This window comes from Drosophila arizonae, chromosome 5, assembly GCF_054131065.1.
Source record: "Drosophila arizonae isolate 15081-1271.41 chromosome 5, UAZ_ARI_1.0, whole genome shotgun sequence".
NCBI classification, from domain to species: Eukaryota; Metazoa; Arthropoda; class Insecta; order Diptera; family Drosophilidae; genus Drosophila; species Drosophila arizonae.
The window spans coordinates 25149973-25170041 of record NC_142925.1 but is presented as its reverse complement, the minus strand read 5'-3'; the positions used below and the strand labels follow the sequence as shown (position 1 = coordinate 25170041).

General features: G+C 38.4%; 5 protein-coding genes and 1 long non-coding RNA gene across 13 annotated transcripts; 3 read left to right on the top strand and 3 right to left on the bottom strand.

The window, feature by feature from the left end:
- The first annotated feature begins 109 nt into the window (after positions 1–109).
- On the top strand, positions 110–1544 carry LOC108617317 (uncharacterized). 3 transcript variants are annotated; one of them, XM_089471634.1, is made up of 5 exons: positions 110–868; positions 930–1015; positions 1071–1203; positions 1285–1352; positions 1448–1544. In XM_089471634.1, exons 1-4 carry the CDS (start codon positions 760–762, stop codon positions 1335–1337), a joined length of 381 nt encoding a protein of 126 aa, XP_089327760.1. In that variant the 5' UTR covers positions 110–759; the 3' UTR covers positions 1338–1352; positions 1448–1544. The 3 variants fall into 3 exon arrangements, with proteins under 3 accessions (XP_089327760.1, XP_089327759.1, XP_017868558.1); XM_089471633.1 differs by having other exon boundaries at positions 1071–1211; XM_018013069.2 differs by having other exon boundaries at positions 1285–1544.
- Positions 1545–1770: 226 nt separating this feature from the next.
- On the bottom strand, positions 1771–2692 carry Twdlbeta (Tweedlebeta). The gene has a single exon (XM_018013064.2). The coding sequence runs from the start codon at positions 2615–2617 to the stop codon at positions 1901–1903; it is 717 nt and encodes a 238-aa protein (XP_017868553.2). The 5' UTR covers positions 2618–2692; the 3' UTR covers positions 1771–1900.
- Positions 2693–9375: 6683 nt separating this feature from the next.
- On the top strand, positions 9376–10424 carry LOC108617316 (uncharacterized). The gene is made up of 4 exons (XM_018013068.2): positions 9376–9795; positions 9859–9947; positions 10006–10138; positions 10227–10424. The coding sequence occupies exons 1-4, from the start codon at positions 9672–9674 to the stop codon at positions 10295–10297; spliced, it is 417 nt and encodes a 138-aa protein (XP_017868557.1). The 5' UTR covers positions 9376–9671; the 3' UTR covers positions 10298–10424.
- LOC108617315 (uncharacterized) lies at positions 10422–11749 on the top strand. Of its 5 annotated transcripts, none has more exons than XM_089471628.1 (4): positions 10422–10561; positions 10830–11070; positions 11131–11404; positions 11489–11749. In XM_089471628.1, exons 2-4 carry the CDS (start codon positions 10962–10964, stop codon positions 11574–11576), a joined length of 471 nt encoding a protein of 156 aa, XP_089327754.1. In that variant the 5' UTR covers positions 10422–10561; positions 10830–10961; the 3' UTR covers positions 11577–11749. The 5 variants fall into 5 exon arrangements, with proteins under 5 accessions (XP_089327754.1, XP_089327756.1, XP_089327755.1 ...); XM_089471630.1 differs by having other exon boundaries at positions 10423–10561; positions 10955–11070; XM_089471629.1 differs by having other exon boundaries at positions 10423–10561; positions 10850–11070.
- Positions 11641–15647, bottom strand: Damm (Death associated molecule related to Mch2 caspase). Of its 2 annotated transcripts, none has more exons than XM_089471621.1 (5): positions 13970–15647; positions 12462–12688; positions 12215–12396; positions 12033–12158; positions 11641–11990 (listed from the first exon to the last, which is right to left on the bottom strand). In XM_089471621.1, the coding sequence occupies exons 1-4, from the start codon at positions 15162–15164 to the stop codon at positions 12092–12094; spliced, it is 1671 nt and encodes a 556-aa protein (XP_089327747.1). In that variant the 5' UTR covers positions 15165–15647; the 3' UTR covers positions 11641–11990; positions 12033–12091. The 2 variants fall into 2 exon arrangements, with proteins under 2 accessions (XP_089327747.1, XP_017868552.1); XM_018013063.2 differs by having other exon boundaries at positions 11641–11969.
- Positions 15648–17366: 1719 nt separating this feature from the next.
- Positions 17367–20059, bottom strand: LOC149268852 (uncharacterized). Its single transcript, XR_016270574.1, has 2 exons — positions 17969–20059; positions 17367–17903 (listed from the first exon to the last, which is right to left on the bottom strand). It is a non-coding gene; the product is annotated as an uncharacterized LOC149268852 (long non-coding RNA).
- Between the last annotated feature and the right edge of the window lie 10 nt (positions 20060–20069).

Sequence of the window (20069 nt, the reverse complement as noted above, 5' to 3'; positions counted from 1 at the left end):
TGCTATTGAAAAAGGAGTAGGTATTTGCATTTTTCGAAAACAATATCTAGCTATTGAAATATTAATTAAAGATATCTAATTTGCACTTAAGAGAAAATTAATATAAATATGTGCTAATATTGATTATTTATGCTGATATTTGGAACTTCGATCTATTTTTATAATTACCAGAAGAACTATCCACAATGGCACGAGGAAAATAAAATATGATGGCATTATTTAAAATTCTTATCTAATAATTAATATCTCGTATACACCTGAATCTGACACATTTTCGTCTATTTACGCCAACTTCAATCTTATACAGAACTCCTTAAAATCAGTCTATAAAAGATATCGACACAGATATACATATTATGGTACATGAAAGATTACTCAAAATGTATAATATTTTATAAAGAGTTACACAACAACTAATGCGTTTGATTTGCTGCTGCCAAAAGGCGTAATATCCAAAAATACATTAATTATGCAGTCTCAAAAATGTGAAGAAGAGACGTGAATGGAATTCGATGTCGAGTCTTAACAATGACCATAATTATTCGTAGCCGTAATGTAAGTCATGGTCATAGAGACAATTTACAGTTAGACGTGCATCAATTTATAGAGCCAAAAATAAACACTGAATGATCGAAGACCTAGGTAAAGTATGATTGAATTTAATATCGAGCACTCCAGCACTTTATAAGCAAATACAAATATAAATATAGAACATTTGATGTAAACTCCATTCTATATCTGATATATCGTATTATCGCAATGTTTTATACCGACAATTGTTGCTGTTGCGTTGAGCTGAAATGCGGCTGCATTCTGATTGCAATATTCGATGTGATATTACGCGGCATAGATCGATTTCTTCTGGATCGTAAGTGAATGGACGATTGTCCTTAGCCAAATCATTCATTGGGATATACTCGTACACCCAGGTAACTCTCTGATGGGCAACATTGCATTGGTCGTCAGCGGGATATATCTTATCTCCTGCATAATTCTCCTGATTGGAGCTCTCCTAGTGGGTATCCCCTTTAATGTTACTGCCTATCTTATTATTGTTTTTAAAACTACAGGGTATACGCTACCTCCTCTTGCCTTACATATTCGTTGTCATGGTACATGTCATCATCTTGATATGGGAATGCGGTTATGTCATCATGATGGAAGACTTCTACGACTTTATAGTATTAGACATCATTCAAGCAGGTAAACAGGTGATTCACGGTATACTCTCATAGAGGAATAAATGCTTTTACTTTTTCTTTTCTTTTTTCATTTTCCCTGTAGTGCTCAGCTTGTACTTTTGCCTGGTTGTCTACTCCTATTATGATACTATATAGATCCGCATGTAGCACGTAAATACGTTGTATATTTTATAATATTTTATTTGGAATTAACGCCAAATGATAAGATATCTAATTTAATCCAATTTTTTATCTGATCTGAACAGTTCAATCTGATGTTACAATTCAATTCAATCAATTGATCTGGGCTTATATGTTTAGGCAGTTTTTTATTAAAGCAAATAACATTTGGGGCTTTCAGAATTTCGATTAAAAATTTTATTTTTGATGAGCATAAGCAAATGTAAATGGTTACTTTATAGGACCATAGATATTGCTAAGTTGAATCAGAATGCTGATAATTTTACAATAAAATAATATCCCGATTTGCAATTCTTAATCAAAGATCTAAACATATGGCAGAGCAATCCCTACAGTATACGTATATACATGTATGAAGGACTAGCATTATCAGAACTAAAAGTCTGTATCAGAATTTGAAATATTTTATATCGTTTAATATCATAAACTCAACTTGAGCGTTGCAATTACATATAAATAGTATTTACATATGTGTGTGTGTGTATGAGTCTTTGGACGGGACGTAGTCTTCAGAATCCTTAGAACTGCTCCAGTGTGCGCGGTGCTGGCGGTGCACCGTACTCATCGGCTGGCACGGCGGCAACGGCAGGCGGTCCGTATTGGGGGGCAGGCTTTGGCTGCTGTTTGTACTTGATGAAGTACACTTCGGGTTTGCTGGGCTCCGTTGGGGCGGGCGATGGCAGGATGACTGGCAGCTGCTCCTCGGGCTTCTTGACCAGCACATAGACCAAGGTTTTGTGTTCATCCTGCACCGGCGGAGGCAGCACCTGGCGCACTGGCGTGGGCGGGTTCGGCGCCTTTATAAAGATGATCTTGTAGTGCTTCTTGGGCACCGAAGTCTGGATCGGCGACGCGGCGGGATACAGCTCCGGCTCCTCGGGCGGGACATGCACATATACGTTCTTGGTGACGATCGCCTCGGCTGTGGGCGGCGCCGGCGGACCGTAGAAAGCAGCCGGCGGTCCATAGACGGGCAGCGGTTGGGCCGGCTGTGGTGGTCCGTATTCCTTTTGTGGTGCCGGCGGCGGCGGTGCACCATATCGGGGCCTAGGCGGCTCCGGCCGTGCCACCACGATGGCCACATTGGCCGCCAGGACTAAAAGTAGCGCCACTTGCGTTTTCATTGTTGGATCAGCTCGTCGTTGGCTCACACCTGAATGATTCGAATCGGTCACATTGCCGGGCCATTTTATATGAGCAGGCCGCCACAATTTTGATTTTGATCGTGTTTGCATGACCCCCTTGCAGCCCTTTGCATAATATTTCTGATTGCCTCCCAGTGCAATCGTTACGGAGGCGTTGCCGCCGTCATCGCCGTTGCTCACTTTGCATACAAATGAGCCCGAATTGTTTAGCGCGTTTTGTACACAATTTCGTTTTCGATATTTCAATACTGAAAACGAAATTGCAAGCACAAACAGTAGCTGACCGCCCCTCAGCGACCCCTCCCCCACGTGCTGTGTGTAATGCTGACTGTTGTTGAGCCGGGCACGTTCTCTGCCTTTCCTGGACTTCCCGGCCTTATTTTTATTTGTTGTTTTTTCGCCGTTATTTGCCAAAACAATTAAGAAAAAAAAAACTCGATTGCGTTACATACGACAGTTATTTATGACATAACACCTGTATGGGTAGTGCTCGAAACTACCGTTGCTAGGCCATGAACGGTCATTGGAACCGATTTTCCGACGGCTTGGCGTTATGTGGATCTTTCATATACCCTGCAGCCATTAAAAAACTAAGTCGGGTGTACTGTTTTAAGGAAGTGACTGCAACATGCATTAAGAGAGCTGTCCGATCCTTAAAGGATGCAAGTTGTTAATAGACATTAACAGCTTAGCAAAGTTACACCAATCGACTCGACACAATCCGTCTCTCTCTCTATATATAAGCATATGCATATCTCTCATTGTAAACAACTAACCCAACCCATGGATTCAATTTTCAATTTCAATTTATTTCGCTCGCTGTTATAACCTCAGATTTATTTACATACATGACATATGACATATGCGATAATATAAATATAAGCCCAACCCATTGATAAATACATTTTAAGCTAGCGTTAATTTTCTATATACAAAATACGGTACAGGTAGAATTTTCTTCTACTACTTTTTGGAGAGTATCCTGAACAATGGAAAACTTCAACTATTCCATCTATTTCTGGCCAATTTCTGATACTACGAGCAATCTGACAATTGGGAGTATATCAGATTTATACTATATATAAAGTACATATATACATGTCCGTCTTTCCTTCCGTTCGTATCAACACAGGGCTCTTGTAAAACACAAAGGCAGATATTTTAATAATCAATAATCTATATAGAAATTAACTCAAAATATCGATCGTTATCGATAGTCGATATTTTAAGTTAATTTCAAACAATAGAGAGTTAAAATTTGAAATATATAATATATACAAATTTCAATTTCAATTTCAATTTCAATTTATTTCACTCTTTGTTTTAACTACAGATTTTTGTGAATGGTATTTTACAATAATTTAAGAGTTTAGGCTTATATAGGCCTTTTCTGCTAACATATTTCTTTACATACATGACATATGGCATATGGCGTTCTCTTTCGCTTTACTAAAAACTATATAAATATATGTATATATACCAATTGGAACAAAAAGTCGGGAAATGGAGACGGCAGCGGTGACCATGCTTTTTATACCCTGAACCCATTGAAAATGAGAAATCAGGGTATAATCGTTTTGTGAAAAAGTATGTAACGGGCAGAAGGAATCATCGCAGACCCCACAAAGTATATATATTCTTGATCAGGGCGACGAGCTGAGTCGATTTTCCCCTGTCCGTCTGTCCGTCGATTTCAGAAGATATAAGAGCTATACTCTTAAATTATTTTAAATAACTGTATTTATAGCTCGGATTTCGAGTTTACCTTTAAAAGTCGATAAACCTTCCCGTTATGTTTTTATAAATTAACAAGTAAGAAGGCTCTAGTCGAGACTGCTCGACTAGCAGATGCCCTGAGCCCTCTAAGATGATATTCTACTCATTCTGCACTTTTTTATGCACACATGCATACACACGCATTCTCACGCACGTATAATCACGCATTCTGCTGACTGCGACATTAAGAATCAAGTCAGATGCCAGTAAAGCTAGTTGTGAATAATTTGGCTTTTTTTTTTTATTTTTCAATTATTCAATAGAATTCGTAGATTATATGCGGAAAGTTTCATTCAATTCCATTAAGTCTATCGTCGTTAAAATATAACAAAATGTTTGGCCAATTAGCAAACGCACGTGCAGCAACTACAACAGTTTTCCTATACGTGTGCACAAACACATTTAAACTTATTCTAGCATATTCTTAGAATCACATTGCGAATGAAGTGTTAGAATTCTCAACAGTTAGTTTAGTTTAGATTTGCTAGATGGTAGATGGTAGACTTTCGAAAAGTGAAGTGGAGTTGTGACTAGGAGCACGACACTCGATCGAGGAGTTTCGGGTTCGACTCCAGAGCGCGCAATTTACGTTTATTATAGAGTAGTATCTAGTCGAGCAGTCTCCACTACAGTTTTCTTACTTGCTATCTGTACTTCAATAAGATCTGTATCAAGTTTTATTTACTAATTCCTACTATAGACGCTGCCTTGGAACGATTGGGAATGTAAGGACCCAAGCCAAGCACTTCATATAATTAGAGATACATGCGAATAAAACAAGAAGTTCGGTTGACCTTACGAAAAACCCTGACCTTGGACACATTGAAACTCAGATAGGCAAACTGTTTCCTATTGGGCTTATCAGTTTCGTTACTTACCTTTCCCTTGGCTATATCTGCTACGGAAGTCTCCAAAAAAGAAAAAAAAAATCCCTCGTCAGCTATTCTGCACACCAAATGTTGATACAAAGCTTAGCTCTAGTTGACCAAGACAAAGCTTAACTAGTTGCATGCTAATTGCTACCGGATGTGTTGACTTATGTCAACACAGTTACTCCTACAGGGGGATACGTCACACTTGGTTTCCAGTGAACTTCTATCTTATCAGGGCTTTCTGTATCTCGAAGTGTACCAATAAACAGCTATATCAATGCCCCTGCATATCTTCACGCCTTTCAGTTCCTTCCCGAACATCGAATGTAAGGTACGCCGTGCACTCGGAGGTACGAGTTTACTTTGGTGTCCATTATTGAGTTTACCTAGATCCAATTCAAATAGACCATCTGCATAGGTGCGCCGGGCTGAAATACAAATAAGAAATCACTTAGGTTCGCCGAGGTTGTCATCTTTAACCATGAGCACTTCAACAACAACAACGAGTTCCGAGCGGGAAGCGCCAAGGATGTCGAATTGCTGCCAACGACCTTCAAGAAGCTCAAGTGTGGAGTGACGATCATTCAGGATGCAACGGTCAAGCAGATCGGGAGCACTGTGAAATTGCGTGAGTGTAACTTGAAGAGGCGTGTTCTGCATAGTACCCAGAGTAGCTTACACTACCCCCAAACTACCCTTGCTGCCACCATTCCAATTTTCAGTGGAACATATTGAGTGGTGGTCATATTGACAGCGACACGAAACAATAGCCGCCTACGATGGAACGTATAATCTGAACTCGGATATAATCCATCCCATATCGCGCAACAACACGCTGAACGGATAGCCAAAGAGCGTCAGAGAGGTGACTGGATTTAAAGGAATGGTAATTAAATTATTCTCTTTGGAGCATATATTATCACTCATTCAAAAGTTCGCCCAGATTTCAAGTTTTTCCGATCTTCCCTGTAATGTACTAAAGTGTTTCAGCAGCTATGAGGGATTTGTCTCCTATCGCTGGAAAGATGGCACGCCCTTCGTCAGGCGACTGTGCGAGACACTAGAGGAAATTCCGCATGTCGACATTGTAACCAATATGGATCGTGTTCGATTATTGGTAATGTTGCCTCTCCATCCTTGTCAATTTTATGACATTAATCTGATTCTCGTTGCAGCAATGCTCAAGTACCTTCGGTAACCCACTCACTGAGGACCAAGTACGCTTTTGGAGATTACATATAAGAGTTTATAAAATAACTTGTGTTTTATGCTTTCATATTATTTTTTTATATCAACCCTATAATATAATCCTTCTACTCGGCTGGCAATGCCCAGATATTGCTGACACTTAATTAAAATTGTTACATACATACGTATATACAGTCATGGTCAAATTAATAGGTGTGACCCAAAGATTCTAGCATATTTTAGAATAATTACGGTTTGACAACATCTATCAGCACGAAATTTTTTTTGTTAGGTATGGCCACACTATTTGAAAAGGAAATAGGTAAATCTTCCAAAAAAATTTACTCGCTAAAAAGTTTTGGCTGTTATACATTCTCTACCTCAAAATTGACCTGGACACATTAATAGGTGTGTTTAACTTAACAAAAAATTATTAAAATATTAAAGACTTTTTGAGTAAGCAAAGGTAGTATTTTTATTGAATATAATTTGATTGAAGCATCAAAATTTTCATTTGCAACATTTAAATAAAATTAGATGGGTCGTGGAGTTCACTGCAGTGCTGAAGAGAGAAATCTTGTTCTCAAGCTTCGTGAAAAGGGTAAAACTTATAAATGCATTGCCTCACTAATGGGACGATCGGAAAACTTCGTTACAAATGCTCTAAAACCAAAAAAAGATAAAAAGAAGCCGGGTGCCCGGAGGAAAACCACCGTAAGAGAGGATTCCCGGATAGTCACCTTGGCTAAAAGGGATCCTTTTAAGTCTTCGAGAGCGATTGCCATCGAAATGAGCAATGTTGTATCGGCACGAACTATTCGTCGACTTCTATTAAGCTCGAATCTACCTGGGAGAGTTGCTCGCAGGGTTTCTCTATTGCGTAAATCAAATATTCGGATGAGGCTTAATTTTGCTCAAACTCACAAGGCCTGGTGTGGTTTAGAGGGAGAGCGTAAATGGAGGAACATTCTCTGGAGTGATGAAACAAACAAAAATTTCTTTGAGAATGACTCAAATATAAATGTTCGAAGACCTAAAGGCAAAGAATTGGATCCTAGATATACAAAAAAAAGGCGGTTAAGCACGGAGGAGGTGGCATAATGGTTTGAGACTGCTTTTCATGGCATGGTTTTGAAATGCACCATCGACCATTTTCATAATAAACAGATTTCTGTAAAAGGAACTATTGAGTAGTGTTTTATGCTACCATATGCCCACGACAACATACCTCTAAAATAGAAATTCCAACAGGATAACGATTCTAAATAGGACTCTCCAGTAGTTAAGGATTGGTTTCATGAAAATATAATTGAAGTTTATGAGTGGCCAAGTCAGTCTCCAGATCTCAATCCAACTGAGAACCTTTGGGGACACTTGAAAAGGCTAATTTTCAAGACTACCTGCTTCAATTACACCCAATTATTGGAAAATACTCAGGAGGAATGGAGCACCATTCCTGTGGAAAGGTGTAGAAGGTTAATATCGTCTATGCCCCAAAGAATCAGCAAAGTCATTGCGAATAAAAGCGGATATACAGGGTATTAACCATACTTATCCAAATATATTCTAAATATTCTACAATATTTCAGAATTTTTAACTTTTTTTTTTTTAATTTGCTGGGTACACCTATTAACCTGGCCAGCAAAAATTTGAGTTTTTTGTGAAGTATGCCAAAATTATGCTAAAAATTATTATTTTTTAAACTTGTTTTTTGTTGTTGTTATTCTATAATGTGTCTATTTTTTAATATAAATTAAATTTTTTAGTTACATGAAAAAATATAGACGTTATTCTCATTTAAAAAAAAAAAAAATTTCACACCTATTAATTTGACCATGAGTGTACATAAATGTAAAATATATATTAACAAAATTTAATTTCTGGCGTTATTAACTAAATACGAAATCGTAATTATTCATGTGTTAACTATCATTCTAAGACTAGGGCTTGCCATGGGCTCATCAACTTCAGATTCAGCATTTTTGGGCGGTTGCTCGAATTTGTTGTAATTTTTTGCATGCTTAGAGCTAAACACTAATTGATACACTGGAAGTTATGGTGCTATTAAATTCTTAATGCTTCAATATATTTCCATTTATAGAGCTGCGTAAGAAGTCAGACACAGAAATAGAATTTGCCACGCCTTCCTATAACGTGAGTAGGCATACCAATTTCCAATTTTTAATCTCTCTCTGAATGAGTTTTATAAATCATAAATTGTCTACTTTCATCAAATTTAATTTTTAATTGTTGTCCAATAAATCGTTATCTTGTCCTATCTTTTCCTTTAGATATGTAAAGCAACGAAGCGTACTCTAATCACCTTTTACGGCAAATGGTCGTATGTCCCATATCAAATCCAGTAAGCAATAACAATCCAAAAATAGCTAGATTTATCACGAAATAGACGTTAACCAATTGTTGATGCCCCAATGAGCTGACCATATAGATTATAGGTCCATGTGCACAGGAAGTAAGCACTAATTTATGAGCTAAAGCGGCCAAGCCCTCATTTTGTACACAAAACTCTATTTTAGATTCAATAAAACCAAGAAGACAAAGGGAGCTTGACAGGTAATCCCCTTGTTGAGGCCGATTCATCAAGTCCGACGAACCAAAAAGAAGTTAGAGAGCTCTAATCGGAATTGCGCCCTATTAGAAGATACCTTGCAATTATTAATTTATTACACTTTTATTAAACAGTACGAGAAAGAGTTGAATTATATCTGCTGAGTAATTTGAGTCCCGAACTCTGAATGGGTACAAGTGCTGCAACACACATCAGCTTACAACTGAGGAATATATACGGGACTACATATATGCATATATACATACATATACACACAGAAATATGGTAAACAATCCAAAAAACTGTGTATGTCTCATACCATTTCCACCTACAAGTTCTGAATGCCCCTCATATGACGATATACGTCTTTCCCATTTACAATCAGCAGTTGAACAGAAATCGAAGGATCTGAGTTTCGCAAATGTTAATCAACAAACAGTCACATCAGGCAGGCTTTCTTTGTAGTGTCAAATCGGATGTTAAGTCCATGCAGTAATATTTGGGTTTGTGTCAGTATTTAATAGGTTTTTGCTTACATTATATACACACAATTATTTAAGATTTGTACAGGAACTACAGCAAAACACGAAAACCAAATTAAGCGTAGGCCCACAGAGAGGTGCCGCTCTACGAAGCTTCACGAACCGTAGCAGTACACAAGGAGTACATCAGTCTCAGATTCATTCGTTTATTAAGGAACTCTGTGAGGAGATATAGTTGAAGAAGAATTTCAGCAAAATGATCTATTTACAATATTGTTGCTTCTTCGTTGATTTGCGCATTGGCACGTTCATTATAGCGGCCAGTGAAATACTAATGGATATTTGCTTCGGAGTACTCATAGCAGTATATGGCGAGTCAGGTGAGTTGTCTGATTTGAGCTAAATGAACAGGATTCGTTAATTCGTGAACGGCGTTTATTCAGGAACACCCGATCTGTGCCATAAATTATTTCTTGCATTCATGATTTTGCATTTGATTAGCGCTGTGTGCCTCTTGTTTGGTGCCATAAAGGTTAGTAATATATACCTGGTATAGCGCTATACATACTTATATATCATATTTGTCTTAGTTGCGTCCGGGATGCATGCTATTCTATATACTGATGACTATGGTCAAGATATTGGCTATGATCATACTGATCATTTCGGACATAATTCTGCTTATCTGGATACCAGTTATAATCATCTATGTGATTATGTTTGGTAAGCTGCACGTACACATACACATACACACTTGCACTCACATAATTATATATATTCTAAATATATGTGCTCTACCCTTTCCTTCCAGTGCTTGGCATATATTTCTGGTTTGTCACCTATTCGTTTTACGCTGCACTGGGCGGCAGCCTATTCATCTGAGTTACCAGTCGACGGCTGCCAGTAGATTATCGTTGTGATGAAATTCTAATGTGGATGTCAATTATATTGCCTTGCCTTAGCAATCATGTCTAAAGAAATTCAAATTAAATTTAATACTCCACAAAAATTGATGTGTTATTATTATAATTATTATTATTATTGCTTATATTATTGAAAGAGTCCTCCTACCCGTCCGCTCATCCGCATGTATTTAAATCATTTTGCCGCTATTGAAGAATATATACTGCTATCTCTTCTGATTAGGTATTAAGATTTTCCCGATACGCCCACTTCTACACTGTTTATCAGAAATTTGATTTCATTTTCGAATAATATCTATGAAAATTATATGTTAAACATATCAAATCGCATAGGGAACCTAGCATCAGAGCTGAGGAATTTCGTTTTCCTTGACCTCTAACGATAGAGCAACAATCAATTCGTTGCATGCCTTGCTATAATACACTGTTCTTTGCGCAGTTTTCGAACCTTGCCCCAATATTTAACAGTTACGTTAATTGAATTCCTATAGATTCATCAAAATATTTCCAGGTCTACTGGAGGCATGTGTACTAAATTTTGAACTTAATTGATTATTCCTCAGTCGGTAGAGTCCGTCTGCAACATTCTTATTACTATTATTAATTATACCATCAGCTGAACAATGGTTCTTCTAAGAAAATTTTGTTGTTTCCTTAAGTTGCGGACGGGCTGTTATCTAATTGCTGTCGTCGATTTGATCATTAATTTGAATATTATAATATTCAGCAGAGGTAATATCGCAGCTTTCTCCCATATGTATATATGTACATATATTTATATTTCCTTCACAGGGAAAATATTTACACAAGTTGAGCGCGGTATGGCCATTTGTCATTGCATTGGATGTATCATGCTGATCATCGGAGCTATTGTTGTAAGTTTACATCCGGTTTCACCCTTCGACTTTTATCAATTCGTTCAGATAGCAATCAACGGTACTGCTGACATTCTTTCTAATCACATGTCTGGTCAATTCGTGCATCTGTGTCATAATGATCATAATGTTATCGATTCATTTCAAAGTCCGCAACATAATTATAATTGTTGCGAGCACCATTACAATATGTAAGTACCGCAAACGGACGACTCTTCTAAGTGAGACACTAATAAGTGAGTTTCCATTTTTACTTACTTATATACTATTTACAGTTTGGAACATTTATTGCTGGATCCTTGTTTTCTCATACTATCGGAAGATAAGCACGACAAATTCAGGGGATGCGTAAAGATGTTATAAGATCAACAATCTTTCTTCTAGTTTGACAGTAATATGCGTGGAAGTAAAAGAAGGATTGTGGATCTTATGGTGAAGTTTCGTATACTCGTATATTGATGAAAATTTTAAGCTAAGTAAATTGCTTGTTACAATAAGAGGTCATGTGTATGAAAATAAAATAAACTGCTACTAAAGCTGTTTGTAGGTTTTTTCTTCGCAGAATATCCTACAGATGAATGCGTATTATAGTCAGTTTACAGTCTCTTTTGCTTATTGGCTCTAGGTCCGTCTACAGGTAATACATTTGGCTATATCTTCGACATGATCACAAGGCAAGAATATGTTCAATACTTGACGGTAACCATCTCCAATCCAAATAACATTCCACTTGCTACCGATGATACTGGCCGACCCCTGCAATGAAGACAATATTTACTATACAACGAATAGAAGCGAAGACCTGCTCATTGGACTCACTTGATTTGGTATATGCTTTTGCCATGCCCGCAACATCTTTAAATATTAACTGAGGCCGTTCAAAGGTAATCCCCGAAAACATATTTGGTGGTCATTGTGCTGGTTACTGATGGTACCTGACTGTCCCTGAAATGACAACATTGATTAGTCTATTGCAGAGAAAAAGTGTTAAGCAGACTTACTGAGTATAGCTTTTGACCAGATTCATGACATCTTTCATAATAGTTTCAATGTCCACATTGGGTTTTGCCTTTAATGTATCACACAGTGTTTGAATAAAGGGCGTGCCGGTGTCCAAGCGATAGGAGACGTACCCCTCATAGGTACTGTAGCACTTGAGAATCTCGCTAGGATTACCATGTGGCTGCGTGTGAATGGTAGTATAATAGTAATAATAACTGATTGACCATAATACAATATTTACATTACCTTGATGGCATCTGTTTTGAATTTGCCCAACTCCCTGGAGCCCTTGCACGCCTGAACGAATAGGATCTTTGGCTTGTTGGCCAACGTCTGATTGCGCAATATCGGAAAAATTATATCATCATCCAGCTTGTAGTCCCCATCCTTGGCGGCTATCGTTTCATATCGCTGACCGTGACTCAATATGACCAGCACCAGTGCTGAACGATCTTCAAAGTTTTTCTGTTCCACTGCAAATCGGAATTGCAGATATGCATCATATGCATATATGAATGATCTTATTTCCAGAATGATAATATTAACGATGATTATGACAGCATTACCATCATCACCATCAACACTGATCATCATGATGATATTATTAATATAACCTATTTACCATACTCATAATTATTGTTATAATTTTTTAGCGGAGCTCAATCAATATCACGCTTAACAAGTTAGAAAGCTCTAGTCGAGACCGCCCGACTACGAGATCCCCTGAACCATTCGAGCAACTGATATTTCAATAATTATTCGCAGACATGCACACACACATACGTACGCACGCATAAACAAGCAGTGTTGGCTTTCTATGGGAACTTAATTGTTTAATAACTTTTCTTATGGATGAACTATCATCATGAAACGTTCAGATTATGAATATAACATAGATATGCATGTATTAGCCAAAGCACAAGTCCCTAGTATTTTAAATACGCCTTTTAAAAATGTGAGGGTGAGGGGGTGAGTTAAGGGTGGAGGGTAAATTTTGACAAAAACCGAAATTGTATAAAATGCATATCAATATACATTAAAAATTTGGAGACTCTAGCTTTAAAGTTGTAGGAGATATAAATTTATTACTGGTTTTCGATAATGTTTTTAATCGATAACAAAATAACTGGGCAATTTATCGATATTTAAAGCAAAACTCGATATGCGCGTGCTATACACGGACCTAGGAAAACAATTTCAAGTCTCTAGCTCTTATATCTTCTGAGATCGACGCGCTCAAACATACGGACGAACGGACAGACGGATGGACGAACAGACGGACAGAGCTAAATCGACTCAGCTCGTCGCCCTGATCAAGAATATATAATGGGTTCAGGGTATAATAAAAACTATCGACTAACAATTTTTATCTAACATAAAAAGGGATTAAAGTTTCTAACCCACAATTCTATGACGAGATTCTTCTAAGCAGCACCCTCGCTTTTATTCAAAATTTTCCAGTTTAAAAAAAAATTTAAACTTATTCACGCATTGACTGTATGAGTAGCTGACATTCAAGTTTGAAGACTTGGCCTAATTTTAAAATAAAACAAAACAAATAAATTAGTAAATCAATATTAGGAGATAAGAAATCCGCCTATTGAAGGACTAAGCTAAAACTGATATTAGAAAGAATCTAAAGCCGCTATAGACTCTCAGTCAATCCAACGCATCAACTCTTGAGTCTTAAGTCGAGTTTTTGAGGACGGGTTATTTATGTAGTTTGATTATAAAACATATCAATTTGGACTCACATTTTTCCACAGTGCTTCTGATGTCATTGACCGTTGGATTCGTCATAGTCTTCACCTTACACTTAAGTAGTGTGCCAAAAGTTTTCTCCAACGACTCGACATCCTTGGCGCTTCCTGAACGGAACTCATTGCTGTTGTCGAAACGCTCATTGTTGAAGATAATAACCTCTGCGGGCTTCAGCTTTTTCTTCGGAACCGGCTTAACTTTAGGTATTGGCCCATACCCGGACTTTGTAGGATTCAGTTCACCATGTGCATCTAAGGTGCTTGTAGTTGCTTTGGCTTTAGTTGGATTAAGGCTTATAAAAGGCTTTCCAACTGTTGTCTTTGGGGTCGGCAGCTTTGTGCCTAGAGCAGAGCTGCTTGAGGTAGACTTGGACAACACGGAGCTCGCAGATGAAGGCTTCGGGAGCACAAAGCTGGCTGTTGTGGGCTTGGACGAAAAAGAACTGCTAGCCGAAGTCTTGGGCAGCGCTGACGACGTAACTACAGAGGGCTTAGAGAAAGCAGAGCCGATTCCAGTGGTCGTCTTTGATGCATAGGGCGATACATAGGTTGAATCGATTGGCTTTAGCGCAAATGGCGACACATACGGCTTGTATGCAGATGTGCTGGCGCCAGAAGTTGAGGCAGTAGTTTTGGGCGGCCAGCTAGTCTTGCTGCTGGGACTCAGCACCACCCGGTGGGTTTCCACATGCTGAGTGACAGTGCGTCCCTTCTTCTGCGACACAGATGTTTGCTCCGACTTGACCAGAGTGCTGGATCTCCTGGCCTCCGCGTTGGGCTTGAACGATGTGGTCGAACGCAAAGCCACGCCATTCAGACTGGTTGGACTAACGCGTTTGTTGCTGCTGCTTGTCGTTGTGGAGGTCGAGCTGCTACCCGCCCGGCTGCCCGTCCTCAGCTGTGCCATCAGCTCCTCCAGTTCGGCCTGGCTCGGCGTTCGGCGCGTTATCATTTCCGTCACACACGCTTTCTGGCTGTGAGTCACTGTCTGTGTGGTCGACCGGTACGTTACTGTATTTGCGTTGCTATCAATGATCGTGGAGTTCTGCACAGCCGTGTTGGTCGTCACGCTGGCAGCGCTCCTCGTCTGCACACGAGTGCGTGGATCCTGCCGCGCCAGGGCCTGGTCGTTATTGGAATCCGAGCTGGCGCTATCATTGCTGGGCTTCTTTTTGCTAAACAAGCCCATTTTCGCCTTCTCGCTTTCGCTCACAAGCCTTCTGGTTTCGCACTGCCTCCCAGTCAATCTCCCTCTCACTCTCTCACTCTATACTTGGCTCTTATTCTTTTCTTTTCTTAACTGCAATGCGCGCGACACGTCTGTGCTCGTTGAAGTTCTGAGAGAAACTGAATGCCAAACGAGCTTTTGCACCGATAACGCTGCTCTGTTTAATAAGTTTTGTTGAGTTTTATTCACCTCATTTACTCTCATTTACGTCGTGGACTGCAGCGGAGTGTAAAGCAGTGTTGCCGAATCAGCTATTTTGTAGCTAGATCTGGCTACTTTTTAAGGCCGATTGCTACACAAATTTTCAAACAGCTATTAGCTACAAATCTGGCTATTTTCAAATATTACATTTAGCTAAAATACAAGCGAACTTATAACAAAATTGGATTCGATACTTTTTAAATGTAAATGATTTAAATGTACTAAGTTTTGTGTAGAATTAATACTACAACTGAAGAATACGTAGACTTTCTAATATGTTATGCAAAATTCATTTCTTATCAATTAATCAGAAAATGGGAAATCAGGGTATAATTTTGGATACCACACCCACTTCGTCGCCATTTTGTAAAAAACGCATTTCAAGTACTAGAGACTTGTGCTTTGTACACACATTTTAACTATATGATCACGTTTTGAAAGTTTCATTAAGATTGTATGTCTACAAAAGATATGGATTACGCCGACATGGCAAATGTTGCTATGAGTATAGCGCTCCACTCAACTACCTTAAAAAGGCAAATTATAAAAGCGACAATGGTGAAAATTACCAGTTGGTGGTCATAGATGAGATATTATCGGAATTAAATTAATAAAGTTGACTTTTTATGAAAAAAAACAGCACTGTTTTCTTATTTGCTACTTTTTCAGCTATTTTAGAAGAAAGTTGGCTACTTCTAGCTACTTTCAGCCCTTGGTTTTGCTACTTTTACTGAAAAAGTTTCGGCAACACTGGTGTAAAGTGTGCATCTAACAGCTGGGCCGATTATTAATCATACGCAGTGCGTTATCAATGGGAGATTGGGGAAATCTCCACAGCTACGGGTAACCCCTACTTCACCAAAACCAAAATCTGTAAAATACAAAAGACAAAATTACATATAGAACTGTTCATACAGTTTTTATCCACTGACCCAAAAAAAGAAAGCTTAATAAATGAATTAAATATATGAATACCTCAATAAGAATTACTTTATTAAAAGCGGCATATCAACCGGTTTCCAGGTTATACGAACAAATATGTAAGTTATATGTTGTTGGGCTTGTCATAAAAGCGAAAGCTCCCTCAACATGGTTGAAGTTATTTAAGCGATAAACGCTTGCGCACGAAAGCTTTTGCAACGTACATATGTATGTATGTTTATATATATATTAAGAAGCACTAAGCCATTCGGACTTCTACGTAGATATATGTATATGCATGTATGCATACATACATATGTGTATATGTGTAGACATACATTTAGTATATACATTTATTATATTGATTGATATACATACATATACAATACATGAAAATATATCGAATAATCACATAATACATGAGGTAGTAGAAGATTTAATTACACACATATCTAGATATGTATACTTCAAATGACTATTTGGACACTTCCCATAGCAAACTTGTTAAATAAGAATTTCAAGACGTGCGTTAACCTGCATATGTATGTAAATACATCTGGACCTACATACATACATATGTATGTATGTATATGAATGTAGAAGCTCTCTTTGTTTATTGCTTGTCATTGTCTCCAACAACACGAAATCAAATTTCCAAGAACATCCATGATACGCGCGCGCGTAATAAATAATAATAATAATAAAAAACAAAAAGTTCAAAAGCACCGTAAACAAACAAAAAACTTAATTGGCTGCATTGCTCTTCATAAAAGAGAAATACCCTCCTTCTCCCTCAATCTCTATTTCTCTCTCGAGAGCATCATATTCATGCACAGGTAGGCTTCAACACCTGTGTCCTAAACAGTTTACATTTACAGGTGGCGTAAGCAGCGACGACTTTCATTGAGATAATTTTAGACTGACCGCCTCTAAGAGAATCCCAACTGGCAAACGCACATTCGCCATGCAGAGAGCCGTTCAAACTAATCAGGCCATATTTAATGCCACAAGCCGCCAAGGTTTCCACAAAGTCTATGATCGTAAAGGAAAAATAAAAAATCTTTATTCATAGATTGCTTGATTGAGTCATTCATTAATTGATAAGAGATTTAAGATTCGTATAGCAGCTACTGATGTAGAGTTAGTCAATTGAAGATGCCGCAAAACGTTAAATCCCCAATGACGCATACTTACAAGCACCCACTGTAGCAACATGCACAATTTGTATAAATTACGATCGGCAGCAATTACATTACAAACAAGCATTAATCTCAGATCAAACACTTATTCAACAATGTAGGCACTCAATACCTATACGAAGCAACAGACATGATTAACATTACTTTCAATTCTTTAAATAATTCAATAAATAACAATAATTCAATTTACACAAAAGAAAGAGAAAATAATTTCCAAACTAAAAAATATTTTTTGATTGAGTTCAGCGCGTAGATTTCCACCCTGTCTCTCTCGTTCGGTCTGTCGACAGCCAGATTATATCTTTCACGTGTTCAGATAAAATCTCCAAAAGCATATTTGGTAGTCATTGTACTAGACGTCAACGGTACTGGGCAATCGCTGTGATAGAGACAAGATCCATTAGCACTCAGGAAGGCTTAATTCCGTAGGCTAATTAGACTCACTGGGTAGAGCCCAATATATCAACATTCGGATTGAACCTTAGCGTAGTGCAGAGCTCTCGAATAAAGGGCGTGCCAGTGGAATTCCGATAGGACACGTAGTCCTCATAGGTGCAATAACACTTTAATATGTCGCTGGGCGCACCATGAGGCTGAGGTAAATGTGAGGATTAGACATTTATATTACCTTAACTGAATCTATATCTTCCCAGAATGCGTCCAGCTCCCTGGAGCCCTTGGTTACATGAACGAAAAGCATTTTCGGCTTGTTGAGCAGCGTTCTAATGCGCAAGAGTGGAAATATGATCTCATTATCGATATTGTAGTCTCCATCTCTGGCGGCAATTGTTTCGTACTGGTGGCACAGACTCAAGATGACCACCAAAACTGCTGACCGGTCCTCCAAGTTTTTCTCTTCCACTGTATATTAGAATATATATTTCTTGATATTCCGAATTGAGCAATTGGAATAATATCAGGAAATATGGTGAGATAGACAATGCGATTATACGTTTTCAACTCTGAAAATTGTGAGAGTAATGATTATGATAATTCTAATAATCAAATTCATACAAATAACAATTTCATGCAACAATAGTAAAATGAGTTGAAAACTTTGAAAACCTTTCGATTAAAATCGAGTCAAGTCGGGAGTCGTACACATTTTCCCCCCTTCATATTACCACAGAGATCAGACACATTTCAAATTGGACTGACGAGCTCGCATAGTGCTCCTGACATCAGCGACCGTTGCATCCGGAAAGATTGTCATTTTACATATGAGTCCGACTAAGGTTGTCATCAAATGTTCGATGTCGTCGATGCTGCCAATGGAACTTGTTGTTGTTGTCGAGGAGCGAGTTGTTGAAGATGCTCGGCTTTGGGTATTAGGGGACTTGCCGCCTGTGTCTCCAATGGAGCTCTCTTGGCCTTGTTCAAAATATTTGGGCACGGCACTTGTCCTAGGGTTAGGGCTTGTAAAGGGTTTCGCATCGGTGACCCTTTCCACCGGTGCATTAGAGAGTACTTGATTTTCGGACACAGGCATTCGGACAAACTTGTCCTTGGTTTTGCCCGACTGGCTGGGATTCACCGTTAGCAAGCGTTGCTTATCGCCGAGCTTTGCACAGCCATATCGATAGATACGGTGCTGGCAAACATTTTATTATCCCTTCTATGGCCGTTTTGTGCTCTTTTCTCGCCCCTTCTCAAGTGCACTCGAGGCTCTGCCCTCCAGTCACGCAGACGTTCTAGAAGAAACTGACTGGGCGAGCAAACTTTTGCAGAGTGGAGGAGCTTTGTCCGTTAACTTTCGTTGAGCTTTATTCAATTCTTGCTCACTTGTGAACGGCGACTGCAGCTGTGGGGAGTCTTTGCACGGAAAATGCCCTCTGTGCAGATAATACTCATACTCAGATCATTACTCATACTTATTGTCATCAGAGAGCAGTACGGAACTACTCGGGTACTGGGAAAACCAATACTCTACACTCCGCGAACAAGGAAAAACATACATACTACGTATGTATGTAAACAAAGAAATACTATTATTTTTGCATTGATTGAACAAATGAACGTATTCAATATCGATATAACTAAATCTCAATTAGTTCGGACGAACGCACTTTAATCAATTTGATTAACATACGCACATTAAATTAAATAGTCTATTTTGCAAATATGTATTCACACATATTGTATGTATATATTCATATATGTATGTATATACAAATGTATCCGTACATCTGAATTAGTTAGGTGAAATCATATGGGCTATCCCAATAATATTAAAGTTTACAGTTATACCATGAGCTTTTGCTATATCGATTTGCTTGAATTTACTTTGTCTCCTTTTAAATAACCGAGAGCTTTCGAGATACGCGCGCATATTTATAACAACAAAAAAAGATCAAAAGCTCCTTTCAGAAACAAAATGCGTTTGGTAGCTTTGGCGCTCTTTACATTGTTCATTAAAGCCCTCGCATTCTCTTTCCCTCTATCTCTCTCTCTGTCGCTTTACGTGTTCAACGGCGGTGCGCCTCGTTCTTAGCTATGTTTATTGATTTTCAGTTTGCCGGCGTCTTGATATGCACTCAGAAGTACA

Excerpts from the sequence above, each read along its gene's own strand:
- LOC108617317 (XM_089471633.1), top strand. The coding sequence starts at position 760 with ATGTTTTATACCGACAATTGTTGCTGTTGCGTTGAGCTGAAATGCGGC. Across the intron at positions 869-929 it reads AGATCGATTTCTTCTGGATC|GTAACTCTCTGATGGGCAAC; the intron begins GTAAGTGAATGG and ends TCGTACACCCAG. Across the intron at positions 1,016-1,070 it reads TCCTGATTGGAGCTCTCCTA|GGTATACGCTACCTCCTCTT; the intron begins GTGGGTATCCCC and ends TTAAAACTACAG.
- Twdlbeta (XM_018013064.2), bottom strand. The coding sequence starts at position 2,617 with ATGCAAACACGATCAAAATCAAAATTGTGGCGGCCTGCTCATATAAAA.
- LOC108617315 (XM_089471628.1), top strand. The coding sequence starts at position 10,962 with ATGGTTCTTCTAAGAAAATTTTGTTGTTTCCTTAAGTTGCGGACGGGC. Across the intron at positions 11,071-11,130 it reads TATTATAATATTCAGCAGAG|GGAAAATATTTACACAAGTT; the intron begins GTAATATCGCAG and ends TTTCCTTCACAG. Across the intron at positions 11,405-11,488 it reads TGCGAGCACCATTACAATAT|TTTGGAACATTTATTGCTGG; the intron begins GTAAGTACCGCA and ends TACTATTTACAG.
- LOC108617316 (XM_018013068.2), top strand. The coding sequence starts at position 9,672 with ATGATCTATTTACAATATTGTTGCTTCTTCGTTGATTTGCGCATTGGC. Across the intron at positions 9,796-9,858 it reads AGCAGTATATGGCGAGTCAG|GAACACCCGATCTGTGCCAT; the intron begins GTGAGTTGTCTG and ends GCGTTTATTCAG. Across the intron at positions 9,948-10,005 it reads TCTTGTTTGGTGCCATAAAG|TTGCGTCCGGGATGCATGCT; the intron begins GTTAGTAATATA and ends TATTTGTCTTAG.
- Damm (XM_089471621.1), bottom strand. The coding sequence starts at position 15,164 with ATGGGCTTGTTTAGCAAAAAGAAGCCCAGCAATGATAGCGCCAGCTCG. Across the intron at positions 12,397-12,461 it reads TCAAAACAGATGCCATCAAG|CCACATGGTAATCCTAGCGA; the intron begins GTAATGTAAATA and ends ATTCACACGCAG. Across the intron at positions 12,159-12,214 it reads CTGGTCAAAAGCTATACTCA|GGACAGTCAGGTACCATCAG; the intron begins GTAAGTCTGCTT and ends TTGTCATTTCAG.